The following is a 22222-nucleotide window of genomic DNA, read 5'->3' on the forward strand; positions in this document are numbered from 1 at the left end:
GAGGCTGCCACGCTGGGCCAGACTCAGGCCAGCCCGCCGCTACAGAGTGCTCTGTTACGGAGCTGACTGCAGTTTTTTTAACAGAGGCATTTCTAATGTGGGAGAAAAACACAGAAAAATGGGAATAATCTAACTTTTCTGGATTATGCCTGGGAGACACAATTGATCAACAAGGCAAGGATAGGTGATTTTATGTAACAACTCTGTCTAGCAACAAAAACATTGTCTAATTTTGGGCACAATATAAATGGGAATTTCCCTCTCCCTTAAAAAAAGAGGAATACTTTAAATGAGTACTTGATGCCAATGGCACCGCTAAATTAAACATCTATATATTAGAAAAACCTGTTATCACCTTCAGATTCTTCACTAATGATACAAAATCACCTCAGGAAAACCTAAACTTTACATAAAAGTACACAGTACATCTGAATGAAAAGCAGGGTGTCATAAAATGTAACAACAAAGTTAAAATAACATTTTTGCTGAGGTATACTATTTTTCTCCTTTTCATCTTATTTTCAATGCAGCTTTGATTCTTGCGGTAACAGGTCCCTACCAGCCCTGGAATTGTTTACGTAAGTCAGCAAAGAAAACGGACAACAGCAGTCACATCCCACCCAGTGAAACACCCCAGAATCAGCAAGCGAGGGTCTCCTGCTGTCATGGGAGAGCCACAGAAGGCACAGCAGAGTCTGGAGTCCAGCCAGTCGGGGCTCACAGCCACGGGGTGCTTACTTGGTGGATGAAGTCCATAAGGAAAGAGTGGGCTTTCATCTTGTCTTCTAGCTGGTGGAGAATAATCAAGGATGTGTTGCTGAACCCAGGTGCTTCTGGTGAAGCAACAACAAGACAAACACATGACACGCTGGCTTGACAACTACTGCTACTAAGAGTTGAGAAAGATCTATACAAAAGGAGAGAACTGACCTTTCAATGCAATTACTAATTACATTACCCAAGAGGTTTAAAATTTATAGGAAACCTTTGGGGCTTTGATAAAATTCATATCACAGTTATTCAAAACACAAATATATTACTATTAGCTTCATCACTTTGTATTACTCTAAGCCTGAGAGTTCAAAACAGTCAAAGAAGGTGAGCACTGCTGTTTCCTTCCCAAGTCTCCAAGGAGCCTATGGCTACTTACTAGGTAGGAAATTAGGGAGAGAAGGGATTCTTGAGACCGTTCCATGGTCCTTGGGAACCACCAGGTAGCCCAATGCTGCCTGGAGGGTAAGAGGAACAATCTGGAGAAGACCCAGGGCAGAACATGTGCCCACTTCTACAGGCCAAGGTTTGATCACTGCTGCTGTTAGAAAAACATATAATTTCTATTGGCCAAATTCAGGAGTTATGCTAAAATTATCATTTAATTTGGGGCCGGTAAGTGTCAAATGTTTACCTATGCCACCAATTTCCTTTTAGAAATAAAATGCTGACAAAGCTAAGTAGAGCTAATTAATCTACTTCAGACAACATGTAGGATTTGCTCCAATGTTTCCTCCATTTCTGTTCTACCAGGCAGATCTGTTCTGAGCCTTGTGTGTGTGTGTGCGTGTGTGTGTGCGCGTGTGTGTGTGCGTGTGTGCGAGCGTGCGTAAAATAGATGAGGCAGGGTTTCTGTTGTTGCTGTTCCTTACTCTGGGTGTGCTGCATGGCTGGCAGGATCTCAGTTCCCTGACCAGGGACTGAATGAGGCCATGGCAGTGAACACTCTTGAATCCTAACCACTAGACCACCAGGGAACTACCTGCACTGAGCCCTTTTAAAAATCTGCTATAAGGAAAGTTACAAACTTTTACAAAATACTGAATTAATACTAAATAGTTTCAGAAAATTAAAAAAAAAATATGCACCAAGAAATGCCTGAACAAAAGAACCAGAATATTCTTCTCGAAACAGACCTCCCTGCAACATCACACTTCAGATGCTCTTACCCTCAGGCACAGACTCAGCCCAGCGCGGGTCAGAAGCTGGGTAGTCGTCCAGCAGGTCCACGCTGATTTGGGTGACAGCTTTGTCTAGCTCACAATCGGAGTCCAAATCAGAGTGAGAGGAAAACAGCTCATCAACTATCATTTGAGCATGACCTAAATCTTTTCTGAAATAAAATTAGAAAACAAAAGTATTACAACTCAAAGTACTAAATTCACCATGAAAGTTAATTGTGAAGTTAAAATCCCATATGTTAGCCCAAAGTTTATCACTTTTAATAACATTTATTTAAAAGGGAGACAACAATTATCCATTCCTTAATTCAACAAATATATGCTGAACATTTACGATATGCAGGCTCTGGAGACAGAACAATAAACAAAACATCAGAACACCGTCCCAAGACTTCACGAAGTCTACAGCGGCAGGAGGAATAAGACAAACAGGCGGTGGCACACACACACTCGGCAACTAACAGAGGGCCACGGGGCACGCGGAGGAGAAACACGAACCACCGGCGGGGAGGGAGCCTTCCTGGAGGAGAAGGTGCAAGAAGGCTGGGGAGACAGCAGGAGGGAGACACAGTGGCAGAGACAGGACCCGGCACACCCACGTCAAGAGAAGGGAAGGCCTGGGGAATGGCGATCACCCAGAGAGGAGGGAGGGAAGAAGGGTCCAGGGCAGACCTCTCAGCAACACCAGCAACTGAAGGACAGCGTGCAGAAGGGCTCAGAAAACACGCGACAGAGTGTGAGCCTAGAAGGAAACGCGATTTGCTCTCGTTTTAAAAGATCATTCTACCTATGCTATGGAGATGGGAGATCAGACCTGAGGGATAAAAATACAGTGAGGAAGTTCCTGCAGAAATTTATCCAGGCAAGAGAGGATAGAGTTTCCACTAGCAGTAGCTGCAGCAGAGGAGGAGACAAGTAGATAAAGAGATACAAGAGAAAGAGATACACCAGGGAAATTCTGGCCATTGGTTGGATCTGATATGTAAAGACGAGTCCAAACAACTGAATGTGGCTGGAACATAGGCTAGGAAAGAAAGAATAATATTTGGAGAAGACAAGCACAGTTTCAGATGTGTTACAATCAGCTGCCTGTGGAACACACAAGTGCTTTTGGACATTCGTCATTATACGTACTGGCCCAGGGCAAGGCAGATTTGTATTTCTTCAGCAAGTGAAGCCTGGGAAGGAGAAAACATTGTGCAGAGAGTAGAGAGAGGAAAATCTGGAAGACAGTAACAACTGGAGACCACTTTTCAGGCAGTTTAGCTATAAACAGGAACAAACAAAAGAGATTCTAGCTCAAAGGGGACACAAAGACTGCTCTTTGTTAAGAGTGGCATGTCAGAGATATAGGACAGGGTAACTAAGAAAGTGCAGTCTCAAGGGAAGCAGGACCCAGTGGCACTCGGAACAGACAGAGATGGGTCTCGGGAAGAACTCTTCTTCCTGCTCTCCGGGGAGGTAAGGAGAAAGAGGAGCTGGGATGCAGGTAAGCCTCTGCGTGGTGAGTACAGGGAGCTGGCCTCATGGCTTCTGTTATCTCTGTGGAACAGGAGGCTGAATCAACTGCTGGGGGGCGCGGGGGTGGAAGGGTAGAGGAGAAATGGGGACAGAGGACGTGAAGAAAGGGTTGAAATGGTCTCTGGGCAGTACAGGAGACAGAGCTGATCAGAGACACACAGAGGAACTGCCAAAAAGTGTTAAAGGCAAGGTTGAAGCTGGAAACCTAGTTGTGCTAGAGGTTATGGGAATACAAAGTATACTACGGCAAGAGCGCTCAATAATGAACTAATTTTGTTGGTGGGAATGCAAACTAGTACAGCCACTATGGAGAACAGTGTGGAGATTCCTTAAAAAATTGCAAATAGAACTACCTTATGACCCAGCAATCCCACTGTTTATAATAGCGGGGACATGGAAACAACCTAGATGTCCATCAGCAGATGAATGGATAAGAAAGCTGTGGTACATATACACAATGGAGTATTACTCAGCCGTTAAAAGAATTCATTTGAATCAGTTCTGATGAGATGGATGAAACTGGAGCCGATTATACAGAGTGAAGTAAGCCAGAAAAACACCAATACAGTATACTAACACATATATATGGAATTTAGGAAGATGGCAATGACGACCCTGTATGCAAGACAAGGAAAGAGACACAGATGTGTATAACGGACTTTTGGACTCAGAGGAGAGGAGAGGTGGGATGATTTGGGAGAATGACATTCCAACATGTATACTATCATGTGAATTGAATCGCCAGTCTATGTCTAATGACAGAAAGATGTTATGGGGAGGGAGGTGGGAGGGGGGTTCATGTTTGGGAATGCATGTAAGAATTAAAGATTTTAAAATTTAAAAAATAAAAACTAAAATAAATAAATAAATAAATAAACAGTGCTGCGATGAAAAAAAAATAATAATAATGAACTAATTTACTCGAAAGATGAAGTTTCTTAAAATTCTCACAAACAAGATTTTATATTTATACTGAGTTCAGCAAAATGAAAATCAAAAGAAAATTAATTTCAAAGAAACCATACTAAAAAATAGTAATGTTACCTTTACAAAAAACTAAACAATATTTAAACTACCCACCAATTTGGGCCCCATGGAAATAATCCCGGTTGTCACAGGCTGGGGGAGAAAGGATGCTACCAGCATCAAAAGGGAAGAGGCCAGAGACGCTGCTAAAAGCTCTACAATTCACAGGACAGCCCCACAGCAAAAATTATCTGGCCTCAAAGGTCAGCAGTGAGAAGACTGAGAAATACTGCTTTAAAGGTATAATTCCATTTGTGAAAAGTCTTAATTTTTTAAAGACTATTGGCTGATACCATCCCAGAAATGATTACTTGTTAACCTCATGGTACTTCATGCTAAACAGTATAAGTAGAAGGCACAGTTGTGTTAGAAGCCCAATAACACCAGTCCTAAGGTTACTATACTTATCAGCACTTAAGGTCAGGGACCCCTTTCGTACTTAATCATCTTCTCCAGTAAAACATTTAGAAATGACTATGCTGGGCTGAATGGTGTTTCCCCCAAAGCCAAGTACACTCAGAAACTCAGCATGTAACCTTACTGGGATATGAGGTTTCCGAAGATATGATCAGCTGAGCTATGATGAGGTTATCCTGGACTGGGGTGGGCCCTAAATCCAACGACTGGTGTCACTACCAGGATGTGCGAGGACAGGTGCTCAGGGAAGACAGCCACGGGTGACAGTGGAGACGACCGGGGGGTGCAGACGTGGCCCAGGGAGCCAGTGGGCGCAGCCACAGGAGCCAGCGAGGGGCAGCAGTGGCCCTGGCCCAGAGTCTCAGAGGGGGCTGGCCCTGCTCGCACCTCCACCTTGGGCACCAGGCCTCCAGACCTGTGGCAGAATGCGTTTCTACTGCGCTAAGCCACCCAGTTTGTGGCGCTTATCACAGCAGGCACAGGAAACTAGTACAGTGACTCTGTGACCATATAAACGTTGAGATGAGACAAGACTGTCCGAGCTGTACAAAGGACAAAATTATACAAGATAAAATCATAGTATTAATCCAAATCTTGGCAGTCAGACTGAACACTATGCAATGAAACAAGATTAAAAGAATATTATATAAAAACAGAAACCAAAACCTGACCTGATGGTGCCCTCCTCTGGACAAGAAACTAAGCTTAGCAGACCGTCACTACAACGGCCCAGAACTTTCCAGACATGAGCGCACCTCCCCTTTCAAGCTGAGAGGGCGCCTCCGTGCACCAGACCACGAGGAGTGGAGTTACAGGACCATGAGCTGAGGGTGAGGGGAATGGAGGCGGTACAGTATGAGTGTCTCTTAAAAACAAACATCTGCTGAACCAGAGCTCCAGAAACAGTAAGCGGCTGTCCAGTCTCACACAGCTAACTAGGGGCAGAGCAAAGGCTGGATCACAATTTTCCTGAGTGTTAATTCCAACATAAATGGAATGCACAACATTTAAGGAAGGTACCAGACACATACTATGCAGAATGTGTGTGGGGGACAAGCAGAGATGACTGTACCCAGTCAGCAAGTGTGACGGAGCGAGTGCAGCTGTCTGCTCCACCCTGTGCACACCCTCTTGTGAGCATCCTCCCCCGGACCTCACCAGGGCCCCTGGGATATTAGTAACCATGACCAGATAGAGACTTGAGGAGCGCTCATGTAGCAACGCTTGCTCTCTCCTGCTCCCGGAACCCTGGGGCTTGAGAGAGGCCAGGGCAGCCTGCTAGATGAAGAGACACCATGTGAGGCAGACGGAGCCGACCAGCCAGGGCCCAACGCGGGCAAGTGCAGCCAGACAGCTGGCTACTGACCTCAGACCACGCACGAGCTCAGGCAGGACCAGGAAAACTGCCACCCCCAGCGTAACCCCGAACAGCTGAACTCAGGACCAGGAGCTGTATTAAGTAAGCCAGAGAGTTCTGTGGTGACTGCAACAGTACAAAACTCGACCGCCAGGCCAACACTTTACAACAGCTAGGATGACCTACGTATGGAATCTCACTGCCTTCACATCCTACATAAAAGACGCTCACACGCTACCTCTACAACTGCCATTTCTAGTGCTACAGTGTGGCAACAAGGGCATGGGCTGTGTCACAGCATGCTCTCCCCAGCCTGGCTGGAACCCTCCCCCAGCTGCCAAAATCAGAACAAGAGCTTGCTAAAGTCCTAAGCTCAGAAAAACACCTCCGTGATGGCATCATTTCTTCAACTCACTCCCACTAGTCAACAGATAAGTAGCAAATGTCAGTAAAGTGTCCTTGGACATCAAAAGAGCCGTAATTTTAAAAACTTGTTATACCTGCAGAATTGCAGAAAAGCAGCTTTGAGCAATTTGGTTTTGTCTTCCTGGGCGATAGTGTCATTCTTGGTAGAAGTATCAAAAACCACACTCTGTAAAATAATAAACTATAGTTTAGAGTTGAAGGTATAAGAATATTCTTAGTTACTGCCAAAAAATTAGACCAAGCTATGAAGAAAACAACACAGACATACAAGCTGTTTGCCATGCTCTCTATATCAGTGACTTATATACTTAAGACATTTATGGGAACATCAAATGATTAATTAAAGTCCTATAGAAAATGTACATATAATTCAGGAATTATATTGTGAGTAAAATTATCTGGGGATTTCATCACAACACAACCTTTGGATAGGCTTACCCTTACATCACAGAGTATATTTCTAATCATAATGGTTGATTTCAAGCATAAAGAAAAACTTCAGAGAAATTTAAAAGAAAAGGAATACTATTAAGATAGCTTCAGAACATATAGCAGGATTGTGAAAACTACATGATTACAAAAGAATGAAAGTTTTTTAAAAAGTTACTTTCTGTTAAAACTGTTACTAAATCATTTTCATTTTGAATTACACAAAAAGTCTATATACTTTACATATTCAAACAGAAATTACTCAAAAGTGTTAATACTTAAAAGAACGATAAAAATCTCATAGATTATGAGCTTCGAGATGACAGCGAAAAAAATGACAGTTTTTACCCCACTTTCCCCTCAAAAATCATCCCGGAATACCAAGAAGAAAAAGAGACTCAACCCCCCACACATCTGTGGTTCCAGCCACACAAAGATGGAAAGCAGAGGAAAGAGTGGGGAGGAGACCAGGCAAACTCGAGTGGTGTGGTGACAGAGCCCGAGGACAAGGAGCAGACAGCAGGCACAGGGTTTCTACACGTGACTGGGCAAAGCTAGAGAGAAACACATCTACAGAGCTGCTGGAACATGATGGGAGATTAAACCCAGTATCAGACAAAAGTAAGCAAATATACTTCAGTGTAAGTTACCCCAAGGCCTCGTCTTCAATAACAGGAGGTCTACAGATGATGAAAAATAATGAATGAGAGACAGCAATATACACATATTACTTAGAAATATGGAGGAAAACACCAAAAAAATAAAAACACCTAAGAGACTTAAAAGTAGTCGCTTCTGAATAAGAGGACAAAGGAAATGAGAGAGATAAAAGAACATCTTCATCATAACTTTTAAAACTGTATGATTTTCAAACATTTGTGGGAAATAGTCCAATAAAAATGTTTAAATCCTTTGTAACAGGTTTCCTTGGTAGCTCAGTGGCAAAGAATCTGCCTGCAATGTGGGAGATGTGGGTTTGATCCCTGGGTGGAGAAGATTCTCTGGAGAAGGAAATGGTAACCCACTCCTGTATTCTTGCCTAGGAAATCCCATGAACAGAGGAGCCTGGAAGGTTACAGTTCATAGGGTCGCAAAGAGTCTGACATGACTTAGCAACTACACAACTGCAACAAAATCAATTATATTAAAAAAAAAACAAATTATGAAACCATGTTACCTCATTGCCTGGTCCAGCAACTGAAGATGCTAGGGAATCTTCAAGATCTTCTGCTAATATGGACACATTTTCCCTTGAAGTAATAGACACCAATCCACTGTTTCTAGAGAAAAGGATAGGTATACCTCCGCAGGAACCAGCTCCTAAAATACTGTCTCCTAAGAGAAAGAAAAATACGCAATCAAATACATATTACCAAACAATACCCTCCTAAATCTACTTCCCTAAGCAGACGATCCTGCTGACAGCCCTTTACTGTGTTACTCCTACTCTGAACCCAGTTGTAGCCCTGCATCAAGTCAAGGCTCCTCGCTATCTGCAGAGGCAGGCTGAGTCCTCCATGGTGGTGTGCAAAAGCAGTGAGTACAGTGAACCAAACAAGAAAATCGTCCCTTCTGCAAGACGCAGAGCAACAGCTCGTCAATCCTACTCTGACTTACTGAGTAAGCCAACGGGAGGGCAAGGAAAAGGTCTAAGCATCTCACCCAACCAGTCAAGGCTCTGGGGCTGGGACCATGCTCACCTGGATTTTGCCCTTTGCCCCTTCAGATAAATACTATCTGCTTGTTTTTCCTAATCCTGGTTGGCTTCTCCCAACACCACCACCCCCGCCCCCACCACAGCCCCCTTGCATGAGTCCAGTGCCTGGGACTCTTCTCACCCAGGGGTCTGAACAAACTTGTTTAAAGAATATCAACTCAGAATAAGTCATTCTTACTGACCAGGAACAAACAATTACTTCTCTGAGCGTCAGTTCTTTCTTTCTTGGCCTCTTCTGGGGAAAATGTTACTATCTTCTGTCTATAGTAAACTGGGCTCTCCCACCCTCCCGGTTTCTCGGCAAGTGTAGGAATGGCACTGAGTTATCACAGGTGGCACACTTGAAGCCAAGCTTCTGCAAAGAGAACAAAAACTTCTCAGAATGACCAATGAGTTCCTGATCCTGCTTTCCAAAACCGATTACCCACCTTGTGCATTAAAAACAATTTTCTCCTGAGGAAGAGAAAGCTTCCCAGTCCCTGTGGAGCACATGTAGACAGCACTGTCAGTGTACAGACAGGCAGTCTGGCTTGAAAAGTTTGGGACCATCAGCCGACATACAGTCAAGTCTTCAGACTAAAAATTAAAGATTATATTTAATAAGAATTGAAACAAAAATACTTTTGTATGACTTCATAATTCACACTTTTGTACACTATCTCATAAAAATGACAAAATAATTCACTGATTATCCTTGTTAAAATTACCTGAGATGATTTACAAAACATGACAGAAATAAGTTTATAAACATCAATCAGAGAAATCATTTGCTGAGTTGCAAATAACTAGCAAAGTTTGAAAATATTTCCATGGTGGTAAGATTTCAACTAAAAAGCCTATTAACAAACGCGAGAAAGAAAATAAAATTAGTTCATTATTTTAGAATTTAGATATACTTTTAAAACAACCCCTGATAAATACTGTTTCTTTCTTCACTGTCCAGATATCAAGCATAAGAAAACTGAGTTAATTTGTTCATATATGAAATTAGACAAATAAAAATAAGGCTTAGTAAGTCATAAAATTAGCAAAAGCTCAAAAGGATACTTTGTTTATTAAAAGAATTTTAAAACATAAAAGTGGAATCCCATAATTTTTTAATTCTCAAATTGTCTTCTTTATCCCTTTCGCATTGTCTGTGAAAAATTTTAACACTGAATGTATTTTTCTTGTATAATCAGAACACATTAAGGTTTATTTCTGTTTGAAATAAAAGATCAAATTAAGATTTCCTTACAGTAGTCAGTTATGCAAACTGTATTAAGAATAAGTTCAATAGAATTAGATACTACTTGTGTGGGCCTCTCCTAAATAGCAGCAGTTATTAAACAATGTTAAATTGCCATCAAGAAACTTATAATTAGACAGCTTGTCTTTTTAAAAAATTTACTTATCTTTAATTGGAGGATAAACACTTTATGATATTGTATTGGATTCTGCCATACAGCAACATGAATCAGCCACAGGTGTACATATGCCCCCTCCCTCCTGAACCTCCCTCCCACCTCTCAGCCAATCCCAGCCCTCTAGGCTGTCTCAGAGCATTTGCGTCCTCGGTGTCATACAGCAAATTCCCACTGACTACCTGATTTTACATATGGTAATGTCTATGCTTAACGCTATTCTTTCCATTCATTACTCCCCCTCCCCGCCCGCCCCATTCCCTCACGTCCACCCCATTCCCTCACGTCCACAACTCTTGCCTTTTAACTATTCACATGAATTTTAATAAATATATAATACAGTTACCTACAAATATAATCCTATTTGAGCAAAAAGAGGATTTTTCTGTAATATATATCACTCAAAACCACAGTCCAATTCCCATCAAGTTTCTTCCTATTTTTCACTCTCCAGTTCATCGTCAATATTTTCTTTCTACTCAGTAACACAGAAATGAAGCTCCCTTCACAGAGCTGCAGGAGGAGCACACCGCTCACCCCAGGGCTCCCACTCTCACTTCTCTTTAGCTGAGGCTGAACAGAGGGTGAGTATGAGATGGCAAACAGAATGCAGTGCCTAAACACTAGCTACTTAAAATGTGTTTCTGGGAATTCCCTGGTGGTCCAGTGTGGACTAGGACTCTGCTTTAGCTGCTGAGGGCCCGAGTTCAATCTACGGTCAGGGGATTAAAACCCTGCAAGCTGCACGGCGTGGCTAATGACAATAAATAAACAAAGGGATTTTACTTTAAAAAATGTATTTACATGTGACTGCACCAGGTTTTAGTTGGGGCGTGTGGGATCTTTTATTACAGCATGCAAACTCTTAGTTGCGGGATGAGGGATCTAGTTCCCTGACCAGGGATTGAAGCTGGGCCCCCTGCATTGCGAGCACAGAGTCTTAGCCACTGGACCACCAGGAAAGTCCCCCAATAAAGAGATTTTTAAAAAAATTAAACGTATTTCTAAGCCTTACAGGTGAATATCTCAAAGAATCTGACCTTGCAACGGTCAGGGAGAAAAAACTCAGCAAGTTACTGTCACTTGGTCATTTAGCTTGTTAACAGAAATCTTACCTGAAAAGGTGGGTTATACTGAGTGACTTCCACAGTCACTGAATCTGACATTTGGTAGCCATTATCTTCTACTGTTATCAGAGAGTAATAGACAAGGCAGGGGCTGTCTGCCAGGTGCCATGCTGCTGCCAAAATTAGGAGCCCATCGCTAATCAATGAAAAAGAAAGATATACTGTCTCTTTGGAAAACAGTTTGGCAATTTCTTAAAGAGATAAGCATGCATTTACCATATGACCTAGCAAGCCCAGTCCTAGATATTTACCTAAGAGAAATAAAAACTTATCTTCACACAAAAACCTGTGTACAAATGTTTATAGTGACTTTACTCATAATTGCTAGAAATGGAAACAACTCAATATCCTCTAACTGCTGAATAAACAAATCCTGGTAAAGCTACTCAGCAGTAAAAAGGAAGGAAACAGTGAATGAATATCAAATTCATCATGCTAAGTGAAAGAAACCAGAGTCCAAGGCTTTACACTGTATGATGCCATCTACACCATAGGGACAGAAAAGACATCAACGGCTGCCAGGAGCTGGAAGTGAAGGAAGGGGTTGAAAAAGGAGTGTGCGCACGCATACTCAGACTATAGCCCATCAGGTTCCTCTGTTCACGGGATTTTCCAGGCAAGAATACTGCAGTGGGTTGCCATTTCCTCCTCTAGGGGACCTTCCCAACTCAGGGATCAAACTCGTGTCTCCTGCACCTCCTGCACTGGCAGGCAGGTTTTTTTTTTTTTTTTTTTAACCACTGAGCCACCCAGAAAGCCCCTGACAAAGGGGTACAAAGTAATTTTTGGAGTGATAGAATTGTTCTGTATCTTGATTGTGGTTGTAGTTAACTGACTATCCACTCGTCAAAACTCACCAAACTATACACTAAAAAGGGTACAAAATATTTACTGTATGTAAAATATAACTCAATAAATCTGACTTAAAAAGACCAACAAATTCATCAAATACAGGGATTAGCAAAGTGCAGCTCTCGAGTCAAACTGACCACAGGTGAGTTTCTGTAAATGAATCTGTCCTGCAAGACGGCCATGCCCACTTGTCTGTGTGCTGTCTACAGATGCTCTACTGCTACCCCTGGTAGAGTAAGATAGCTGCAACGAAGACCACATGGTCCCTAAAGCCTAAGAATATAGTTTTGGACCCTTTACAGAAAAGGTTGCCAAGCCCTGATCTAATCTGCTTTTTAAAGTTTACTTTTGTACAGAAGAAAAGCATTTTGGTTTTACCTTTAATAACCAATCATAGAACTGCTACTGTATATTCAAGCTGCTGTATAGGTGAGAATAAACTATTTTCCATCTTAAAAATGTATGTGGTCCTCTTAAGTCTAGCAAAGTTGTTGCCACCAACATAAAAAAAATTAAATGGTCTCTAATCTCAACTCCTAAAACATTTAGGAGCATTTTTAACAACTTTCATTCAAGTTTCAGAAATATTAACAGGATGGCAAGCACTCTCTACTGACAACTAAAAATAATAAAGCAAGCTACTGACTAGATGACATGCACTTCAAATCAAGCAGTCCCGATACAGCTCTCATTTTCCTTCTCCACTGTTCCCTTTTCCCAGCTCCCCAACTCTTATCATTTCTACCTGAATTCTCTCAAAAACTTCAAGGACACTGGTCCAAACTGGAACATACTGGCAGTGACCTAAACAGCTCCTGGATGAGGGCGGTGAGCAAGGCCACAGAGAACTCAGTCCTGAGAGCCTTCCTCTGCACTAGGCAGGGAGGTAAAGATGGCCATGCTGTGGTGAGTCAACTGAAGTTACTCCGCAGACTGGACTGCCGTGTGGTGAGAGGTGCCAATGAGGCCCAGAGACACGGCTAACAAAGAATTCCTCAGGAAGTGGTGCTTAGATCAGCTTCATTTCACATCTTTACCAAAAAAAAATCTTCATGATTAAAATAACATGAAGCTATTTTGGGTAGTAAAGATGATAGAAAGATAATTAATTTGCAAATCAGTAAAAACTTCAACAACTGATCAAGAAAGAGCAACAAGCATCAGGGAGACACATGCTTCTTACATAGAAGACACCTACTCAGACGTGGAACAGTCTACAAGCATCAGTGGAACTGAGAATACAGAGGGTGACGACTGGATCTCTTGGAGCAATGGTGGGAGGGGGCCAAGGAGGAGAATGAGAACTGCATCTCACAGGCCCCACAAGAATCAAGTCACACCGGCACGACAGCATTCTGTGTCTGCCTCAGCATAGCAAGTCCTAAGCATGCTTCTCTGTGCTCAACCTATGTTTCCATTCTGAAAATTACATGTGAAAAAATGTTCACATCCTCTTCCCCACAGTTGCCTGCATCCTGGCACCAGTTCTAAACTTATGATGGAGGTCCAGTAAAGATAAATTAAAACAAGATAAACTGTATTTAATTAAAATGGTTTTGGAAATTAAGCATATACATTATTTTTACTTCTTTAATAGTTTACATATAAGTTTTTCAGAAATTACAAAGAAGGATCCTGACAAGTCTCAACAGCCCATGAGAGAAAAATTAAACAGCAGAACTGTAAGCCAAGAAACAAGCAGAATTTGTTCTACTAAATTACTCTAAAACACATAAAAATTATCCTAACTTCCAGTAAGCTGTGTTTTAAAGAATTACAAATCATATGTTTGCACTCATTATAAACTATATCACAGAAGGTCTACTGTAAACGGCTTTTCAGTTCTATATGACCATAATATTAAAGCTAAACAACAACATGGGATTAAGTAGCTTTATCAGACTAACTTGAGATCTTAAGCACCACCAAGAGCATTGGTTCTCAGAGGCAATTCACTCTGCGTGACTCAGTTATAAACCGTGACTGAGCCAGGACAAAACCTCACCCATCCTTCCTTTATTCAACACAGCCACAAACTCAGGCCAAAGCTCCTTCAGCAACAAAAAAAGGACTGGAGAAGAGCCCCCAGAACCTCCACTGAGTCAGCAGAGACGACAGCATGGAACACAACCAGCAGCAGGGCAGGCAGCTCTCAGGAGCTCCAGCTATTCGAGCAGAACAGATGATCCCTAACAAGGGCAGACAGCTAATGGGACACTCAGTGGAAGGCCGAAAACTGCCAACACTTCTGAAACGAATTAGCACTGCCAGACAGAACAAAGCGATTCAATAAGGCGGAATAATATAAGATTAGGGTTAGACACATCAGAACAGACAGCAAGGGTGCTTATTATTCTATAACAAACACCAATCTGTTTTTCCAAACAACTACCTATGCTCTGCATGACAAATGAGTTGCTTACCAGTTTTGCTTCAAATCCAAATACCGAATGTTGACCCCTTCTTTAATAGCTTCATAGTTACTTTCAGATCCCTACATGAAAATATCAACAATGTAAGCTCCTTCAGTATAGAAATCATTTCTTTTCACCTTTATATCCCCAGCACCTACTAAACTGCCTCATCCACAGTAAGTCAAACTTATTGAATGAATAATGTATGCATTTAAAAAATTAAGTAAACCAGTGAGTCCCAATACTTCTAAAGATTGAATACTCTGCTTATCTGATGACTGAAATGCGTTCTACTAAAAGAACTAGCAATTTTATATAAATAAAAATGACAGAGATGAATGTTACTGTTCCTTACCCAGATAGCATCAATAATGTTTTCCTTCAGGACTCTATTTATATCCCAACTATGTGCTTGTTTTTCTGAAGAATCATCTAATTCCCATTTACTGATGTTTGAACTTGTCAGGCTATAAAAGCTCGCTCGCTCTCTATCCCAGAGGACGCTTGAAAGCTGTATGGAGAGGAGAAAAAAAGTTTATAGATTATTAAATTCTAGTGTCAGTGATGATTTTCCTGAAATTAAAAATTCATATATTTTATAGCTATTTGATTAGTAATCCTAGCAGAATTCTTCATTTAGGATTCAGGGGAAGAAGTGATCCTGAAATAGACCTTGAGAGTAAGGAGGATTTTCACAGGCAGAAGGCCCAGGAAGAGCAGAGTAGGGAGGCAGGAAAGTCAGAGGCTCTTTAAAGAACAAAACACAGTCCTGCTAAACTAGAATGTGGATTATAGCTAGGAAAGAAGCAAAACTGAAGCTCACACACAGCATAGTCTTGAATGTCAGTTTGTAAACCAAGTAAGCTAAGGAGATAATATCCATAGCTTGTGAGCACAAGAGATTTGTTACAGGAGAAGGAATCTGGAGGGGTGTGTGTAGTTCCACACGTTTATATCACTTCATCTCCCTTGCTTCTGAAGAACACATCTAACCCAACTTAAAAATTGCGTATATGTGACTGCTGAACTAAAACCCTATTTGTCTCCACTTTTCCTGTCACTATGTCTCAAATCTAGAGAAGCTGGTAAATATTCTGCCCCATAAAGAGAGGGAGACACACATACACACACAACCAGGATTTTATACCTGGGTCTCTGAAAAAGGTGACAGTGCCATTAGAAATAGGTCAAAAGAAAAATGAGTTTTGTAAGTCAATAGGAGAGAAGAGAACACGAGCAATTTTCTTCTAGACATGTTAAAGCTTACGTTCAAAGACCATTTAAGGAAGCAGATAATGACAGCAACCTGAAATCAGAGGGAAGAGCCCCACTTCATAAAGGATGTGGTACTGCAGTACTTAGCAGGGCTAATGCAAAGGGACCTGCTGCATGGCACAGGGAGCTCTGCTCAGTGTTACATGGCAGCCTGGGTGCACGGGGAGTCTGGGGGAGGATGGCTACCCGTGTATGTATGGCTGAGCCCCTTTACTGTCCACCTGAAACTGCCACAGCATTGCTACTCAGCTATACGCCTATAAAATAAAATGTTTCAGAAAAGTCGGGGGCGGGGGAAGGTGCTCTCAGTTCACACACATGTGGGCATGCATCTGTCGCTGAGCAGTTTTGAACTTTGGGCAATTTTGGTAGCCTCACTGAGGCCATTTCCCCATTTATTTAACACAAATGGGACATGAAGCTCTATATATTACGGATCACAATTATTACAGGAGATAACACACACAGGGCTCCTGGCAGAGCAGATGCCCCACTGCTCTGTTAGTGCAGTTAGTTGAAGATGTTAGTTCCCAGCATCTTCACTCACTACTCCAGAGTCTGAGCCACAGCCCAGCAGACATCATCCACACAGACAGCTGGAGGCTCGGGGGTGGAAAGCACACTTTTGGTTACGTCTAGAAAGCAAAACTAATCCTTGAACACATTTATAACTTTACATCATAGTTTTAACTCAAAAAATGAGCTTACCAGATAATCTATAAAACTTAAGAATAATTAATGTTACAGAGGATGCAAGAGGGTTAGTATGAACTCATCTAATCATCATAATAAAAATGCCTCACTGAAAGATCAAAGTTTTCATCTCACATACACCACTGTACATACAGTGGCAACGCTAACTTCATAGGAGACTGCCAACTTACTGATTTCATTAAGAAACAAGCTAGTAAAACAGTCATTTCACCAACTTACAATGAGATCACTACTAGGAGATAAGATTCCCAGAAGAGAAGAAACCTTCCGACCAATTCCTGAGAGCACGCCTTGTCCTTGAGGCAGGACATGCTGATGGATTTTTCCTATACTTTCAGGTATCAGGCGGATTAGTTGGCCCCCCGATGAGGATAAAATAAAACTTCCTCCCTGTGAACAAATGTGAAATTAGTTAAGTATTTAAGACTAAGAAAAGAAAATGAACACAAATCACTTTGATATGCTTCGAGGGAAATTATCTGTACCTCAACATAAATCTAAAGAATAAAAAAAGAACAGTGCTATTTTTAAAAAATAATTTATGAATCCATTCACTTAATACTACACAGAAAAACTTCAGAGCCATTTTTTTAATTACTTTTTTTAAATTCTGATTTTTAAGTTATAGGTTCACATTACATAGGTTCAACAAATTAAGAATCAGATTTTATTTCTTTGGTAAACCAGCAGAATATGCATTAGCAAACCAGTCTTCCTCTAAGAGTTTCTGAATCACTCTCTAAAGATGTTTCTGACAGAAACGAATACCACTGGCTACTATGCTCCACTGACAGGTCAGAGTCCCACGAGAAGGGCTTCCCTCGGCCTAAGTGCTCAAATCCTAGACTCTTACATTCTTTCCTTGCCTCCTTTTTGATCTTCTCCCAGCCCTACCTGTATGATCTGCTCGAAATCACAAATTTTTAGTCAGCCAAACCTGAATTCCAAGCCAAATGACAGTTTCCCAATAAATATAGAAGAATATCCATCGTATACCTGTACTGCTGTTAGGAAACTATAGGTCTTATCACCTCCCAGATCTACGAACGTCTCTGTGTAGGTATCTTCACTCGCAAGGCTTGGCCAATAGCGGATGGATCCTTCTCTGGTGGCAACCATGACAGTAACAGCCTGAAACAAGATCATAACACTCAGCAAACACAAGAAAAGGAGCCCAAAGCGGCGGTCTGACGACACTGACATACAGAAACCAGGGCAATGCATTACTCATGAACAGAAATCAGGGGGAAAATTCTTTTTTTCCATATTTAAAGAATCATCATACAGTAAAACTGACATTTTCTCCTCCTGTTTAATAATTCTATGAACTTTTATACTCTGGCTTCTCTTCAGATCGTACAAAATGTTTCGCTTTTTACAGTCCTATGAATTTTGAAACGCACGGTGGGTCAGATGGTAAAGGATCTACCTGCAATGTGGGAGACCCAAGTTCAATCCCTGGGTTGGGAAGATCCCCTGGAGAAGGGAATGGCAACCCACTGCAGTATTCTTGCCTGGAGAATTCCATGGACAGAGGAGCCCGGTGGCTACAGTCCATGGGGTCACAGAGAGTCAGACATGACTAACTGACTAAAACTTTCACTTCTAGACTCCTGTAAGTCCCACCACAAACAGGATATAGGAGAGTCCATCAGCACCAAAGCCCCATAACGCTTTCCCTTTGGTCACAGCCTCCCCTCCCCTCCCCCCTGGCAATCCCCATTTCCATCATTATAGTTCTGTCTTTCTGAGAACGCCAAACAAACGGAATCATATAGAACAGAACCTTTCGACAATGGTTTATCTCATTTAGCACAATGCCTCTGAGATTCACCGATGCTGTTTCATGGATCAACAGCTCATGTCTTTTTACTGCTGAGCAGTATCTCATCCTATGAAAGAATCAGTTTATTTATCCGTTCACTTGCTAAAGGATATTCAGATTGTTTTCACCTTTGGCTATCAGAAATAAAGGTGCTATGACATTAGTGTACTGTTTTGTGTGTGAACAAAAGCTTTAATTTCTCTAAAATAAACAGCCAGGAATGGAACTGTTGGGTCATATGTCAAGGGCACTTTAACTTTCTAAGAAAGTGAGAATCAGTGGCTGCACCATTCTGCATGCCTGTCAGCAACGTACGAGGTTCCAGCTGCTCCACATCCTTACCAGCCGTTGCAGTCAGTGCTTTTAACTGCAGCCACTGTGATAAGAGTGACCTGGTATCTCACTGTTTTACTTGCATCCCCCTAACGGCTAACGATGTGAATGTCTCTTCACCGCTTATGTGACATCCTTATATTCTCTTTGGTAAAGTGTTCAAGTCCTATGCCTTACTTTTTAAACTGGGTTGTTTGTTTTCTTACCAAGTTTTGAGAGTTCATTTTATGTTCTGGGTACAAGTCCTTTATTGGACATTTGATTTATAGTATTTCCTACCAATCTGTAGCTCTGTCTTCATTTTCTTCTCAGGGCAACTAAGACTTGGCAAAGCCAAGTTTCAAATTTTGATTAAGTCCAGTTTATCGATTTTTCTTCTTTTATGAGTCACATTTTTGGTGATTTCTAAGAACTCTTCAACTAACCCCATGTCATGATGATTTTTTTCCTGTTTTCTTCTAAAAGTTTTTAGTTTTACAATTTACATTTAGACCTATGATCCATTTGGGGTTCATCTTTACATGAGGTTTAGGAGGAATTTTTTTTTCTTCCCAAAGATGGTCAATGATTCCAACACCATTTATTGAGAAGACCATCCTCGCTTCACTGAATTTCTTCTGCACCCCTGTTGAAGATCCGTGCACCATCTCTGTGTGGGGCGTATGTGTACACTGCTCTGGTCCACTGCCCCGTGCGTCTACCTCTGCCATGACCATTCTGTCTTGATTTCTGCGGCTTTACAGCTATGTTTCAAAACCCAACTGGGTGATTCCCCCAACTTCAGAACTCCCTTATCTTAAAAAAAATCTACTTCAGTAAGCACTTAAGTCACCCACCTGAGTAGAATGTGCTTCGCCTGAGGTAGCAGAATAAGAGAGAGCCACCAAGTTGGCACTCCAGTGGAAATCACTAGGTGGCAGCTGAAGTTCTTTGCAAACAGATAACTATAAAACAAATCCAAACAAAAAATTTCTCATTTCAAATCCAATTTTTGAACATGCACCTGACTTCACTTTCTCTGCATACTTTAGATTCTAATTCACTGCTAGAAATACTATTCTAGAAATACTTTCTTCTTACATCTTTTTGATCAGGCTTCCATCGTCATTTTCACTAATTTTAAAACAAAATATTTTAAGAGATAGAGAGTCAGGAAAACTTAACAGCTAGACCAGACCCTTAACAGAAACTACTCCAATCTCTTCCCAGACCAAAAAAAAGTCCATTGTTGAAAGAACTGTGTAGACTTCCTATGGAATTTTCCCAGTCTAATCTTGGTTTGTTGAGTTGACATTTAAAATTGGCATGACTAGAGTAAGTATTCAAAGTTGCCTAGAAAATATTTCTGAGACTCAGCCAATATCAGGCTTCCTCTGCTAACTCAGGATGCCACTGCAGGACCTCTCCCTCACCTATGCTCCTAACTACAAACATGGTTTTCTAGACAGCAGGTGTACAGAGACCAGTACACACGAAGAGTTTAGGTAAGTTGGAGCCTGAGTCCCAGTGGAACAGAGGCCCCGTGAGCATGAGTACTGCAAGAGAGCATGCCTGATCTGGAGTGGACAGAAAGAGGCTGCTGAGAGTCCAGCAGTGAACATACAAACGAGAGCCCCCGTGTGAAAAGCTGACAATGAAGAGTTAAACAGCATTATAAAACTTGGTATAATTCTCTCCTATTTCTTACACGTGATTCAGTAGATTCAGTGCAACACGCTCCTGTCCTCTTAGGAACTCGGTTCATTAGTTTCTGTGGATGGCATTTAGTCTTAGACTTCACTGCAGAGTGACTAGCAAGACACTCATTAAAAATGTCAATGTCTTTAACTTTATTAAATGTAAATAAAGTATATCTTGTTTAAAATCATGATAAGGAGAGAGACTTTTTTCCCAATACACAAATGTGTATGCATGCTTGGTATTTCATATTACTATAAAAATGCAATCTATAATGCTTGAGTCGATTCAAATTACAGATTTCCAACAACTCTAAAAAGTTAGGGTAAAAATTCAGAGCCAATTAGGAATTTTCTCCTCTCTCCCCCTCCAGCTCTTTAAAGAATCATTACCTTAGTGATAGGTGACAGAGCAATCTTCCAAATAATGAGTTTCTCTTTGCAGACCAGACAAGCCCATCCACCTTCATCTATGTGAACAGTCAGCTGATCATCAACTGAAGAAAAAAACAAAGTACATAATTAATCTTACAGTATGAATTAAAACTGCAAAAATTTCTCATACCAAAATCTTTCTTACTGCCATACTCTTCACTCAAAACAGTAACCACCACACACACAAGATTAACTCACAACAAAAAATACTCTTGAATAATTCAAGAGTTATTAATATCTAAAGTAAGAGTGGTTTGACAACCACTCTTATAAATATATTGAAAGGTAAAAACTATGTTCTGGTCTTAGGTTTAATATTTCTTTTTTGTTATAAATTTATCTTACTTTTTATAATATTTAGTAAAATTCATAATTTTATTTTGATAAAGCAACACAAATAATAAACCCCCTCATTAAATACATAAAACATTTCAAAGAAAAATCATGTCCCTGCAAAAGAACAAGATTTTCAAATAAGAGCTCTTTGAATGTATGATAGATTATTATATGCTAACCTAAAGGGGTTAGGTTTCCTCAGTTTCACCTGTCGTTTCAGTTATTTGTAGTCAAATGGGGCCTGAGATATTAAATGGAAAATTCTAGAAATAACACTTCTAAGTTTGTGACGAAATCTTGCAGTGTCCCGCTGTCCTGATGGGGTCATGAATCATTCCTTTGTCCAGTGGATGGACGCTGTACCCACCACTCATCCATTAGCCACTTAGGAGTAGTCCGTTATCAGAGTCACCGTCTTGGTGTTGCAGTCCTTGTGTTCAAGTAACTTTGTTTTACTAAAACGTGGCCACAAAGCACAGAGAAGTGATGCGGCAATTTGGATATTCTCTTACTGTGCCTAACTGATAAATTAAACTTCATCATAGGCATGTATGTATAGGAAAACACAGGATATACAGGGTTCAGTGCCATTCTGTTTCAGGCAACCCCTGGGGGTCTTGGAGCTTATGCCTGTGGCTAAGGGAAGACTTCTCTATTGCTGCTGTAAGTTTTGGTGCTAAACCTGTGTAAATGCATTAACAGTCCTAGAAATTTAATCAATGTGAGCTTTGCTCTTCATCTGAAGACAGGGTAGAGGGGCAAAATAAAAGGCACCAGTAAGGTACAGGCTAAAATATAAATATCAAATCCTACCTAGGTTGAGTGTGGGCTTTTTGCTGAACTGGGATACCTGATTGGTATTTTCTTTCCCTAAAAGCACTGTGACAGCTCCAAATCCTCCACTGGTGAACACTTGAGAACCCTGACTCAGTACACCAACTGACTAGGGCTTGGAAATTTCCACGTGAGGATGAGATCTTCTCAAGT

General features: G+C 41.2%; 1 protein-coding gene across 3 annotated transcripts in view; it reads right to left on the reverse strand.

The window, feature by feature from the left end:
- Positions 1-22222, reverse strand: part of NUP133 (nucleoporin 133) — a 56091-nt gene that overhangs the window by 28267 nt on the left and 5602 nt on the right. For all 3 annotated transcript variants that reach the window (XM_027962297.2, XM_060406812.1, XM_060406811.1), the window contains exons 3-14: positions 20858-20961; positions 19625-19732; positions 17627-17761; positions 16850-17020; positions 14997-15152; positions 14651-14721; positions 11364-11511; positions 9274-9421; positions 8306-8463; positions 6774-6865; positions 1941-2104; positions 739-833 (exon numbers count right to left, since the gene is read on the reverse strand). In XM_027962297.2, coding sequence (XP_027818098.2) covers positions 739-833; positions 1941-2104; positions 6774-6865; positions 8306-8463; positions 9274-9421; positions 11364-11511; positions 14651-14721; positions 14997-15152; positions 16850-17020; positions 17627-17761; positions 19625-19732; positions 20858-20961 — 1550 coding nt within the window. The remainder of the gene's footprint in view (positions 1-738; positions 834-1940; positions 2105-6773; positions 6866-8305; positions 8464-9273; positions 9422-11363; positions 11512-14650; positions 14722-14996; positions 15153-16849; positions 17021-17626; positions 17762-19624; positions 19733-20857; positions 20962-22222) is intronic.

The sequence above is a fragment of the Ovis aries genome, chromosome 25 (assembly GCF_016772045.2).
Source record: "Ovis aries strain OAR_USU_Benz2616 breed Rambouillet chromosome 25, ARS-UI_Ramb_v3.0, whole genome shotgun sequence".
Taxonomy (NCBI): Eukaryota; Metazoa; Chordata; class Mammalia; order Artiodactyla; family Bovidae; genus Ovis; species Ovis aries.